The 1,595-nt window shown below is 40.2% G+C and overlaps 1 protein-coding gene across 1 annotated transcript in view; it reads right to left on the reverse strand.

Annotated features, from left to right (window-relative positions):
• LOC101664461 (olfactory receptor 8H1-like) overlaps positions 1-953 on the reverse strand; it is a 13,749-nt gene extending 12,796 nt beyond the window's left edge. Inside the window, exon 1 of the mRNA XM_045291100.1 lies at positions 14-953. Coding sequence (XP_045147035.1) covers positions 14-941 — 928 coding nt within the window. The 5' untranslated portion in view covers positions 942-953. The remainder of the gene's footprint in view (positions 1-13) is intronic.
• Positions 954-1,595: the final 642 nt, after the last annotated feature.

Consider the following 1,595-nt stretch of genomic DNA (forward strand, 5'->3'; position numbering starts at 1 on the left):
AAATGTATGGTGCTCCCCGTCTTCTGCTTAACTCTAATAACAGCCCTTTTCACTTCTTTGTTCCTCAGACTATAAATGAGTGGGTTCAGCATGGGGATCACAATCGTGTAAAAAACAGAGGCCACTTGGTCTTTTCCCAAGGAGTAGGAGCTCTGTGGCTTTAAATAAGTGAAAATAATGGTACCATAGAAGATGGTGACTCCCACCAGGTGGGAGGCACAGGTCGAGAAGGCTTTTTGCTTCCCTGATGTGGAATTGATTTTCAGGATGGTTGAGAGAATGGATGCATAGGAAGCAGAGATTGTGATAAGAGAAGCCACTAAGGTAGAGCCAGCAACAATGAATATCATGGTCTCAACATCACGTGTGTCCGTGCAGGACAAGGCTAAAATAGGGCTGGTGTCACAGAAAAAGTGATGCACTACATTGGAATCACAGAAATGCAAGGTGTTCATGAAAAGCACATTGACAAATGAATTACTAAAGCCAATCATATAGGATATAGTGACGAGGAAGCGGCAGAGTGATGTGGACATAATGACTGGGTATTGTAGAGGTTTGCAGATAGCTACGTGGCGATCATAGGCCATAGAAGTGAGAAGAAGACATTCCGTGATACCTAAGAAGACAAAAAAATACATTTGAGCAAAACATCCTCCAAATGAAATACGTTTTGTGGAAGTAATTAGGTTTTCTAAGGTTTTAGGGGTAATGACTGACGAGTAGCTGAGATCAAGGAATGACAGGTGACTGAGGAAGAAATACATGGGCGTGTGCAGCTGGAGGTCCAGGCGGATGATGAGGATCATCCCTGCGTTCCCCAGCACAGTAACCAGGTAGATCAGGAGAAATAGATGAAAGAGGACCAGCCGGGCCTCTTCAGAGTCTGTCAGTCCCGTGAGGATGAAGTCAGACACGATCGTGTTGTTCCTTCTACCCATCGTGTGTATTTTCTCTAATCTGGAGGAGATAAAAGTTTATACATTACTTTAGTGACTTTAAACTGCTTTTTATTTGTATAAACGATCTGGTATCTTTAAAAAATCTTGTGTTGTTAAAAATCCTGTAATTTTGAAATGAATACTTACCATCAGCCAAAGCTGGTGAAAACAATTTTTATCCCATATTACCTGTCTAGAGTTTTATAAAGCTCCAAATAAAATATATGAAGTATTTAAGGTGATTACAATTTCTGTTTTGTAATATTATACACCTTTCTGCTGAATTATTTTTCAATTTGTGTGCAGACATTTTTTCATTTAAAATAAAACAACTTTAAAATCTTCCTCCGTTTCTTGTCAAGTATGACGTGCATAAGGAAATGATGTCTGAAAAATATCTGGAAACCACTACTAACATAAACAGAGCAGAGAATCCTTTTCTATCACCTAGTAGTTCCTGGGCACTTCTTAAACTGGGGATGGCTGAGAATGCAATACCAGTCAGCCTGGAGGACTAATTTCCAAGGGGATTGCTGGGCACATTTCCAGGGAGAAAAGTTCAAGGATTAATGAATTCATGTGAGGTCTGTAAGTGCTGTCTAGTCCCTTAGGAGCAACATAATGAGGGGATGATTATTTTGTCTTCCTTTACGG

This window comes from Echinops telfairi, unplaced genomic scaffold, assembly GCF_000313985.2.
Source record: "Echinops telfairi isolate 266 unplaced genomic scaffold, ASM31398v2 ScPeMD7_60;HRSCAF=208, whole genome shotgun sequence".
NCBI classification, from domain to species: domain Eukaryota; kingdom Metazoa; phylum Chordata; class Mammalia; order Afrosoricida; family Tenrecidae; genus Echinops; species Echinops telfairi.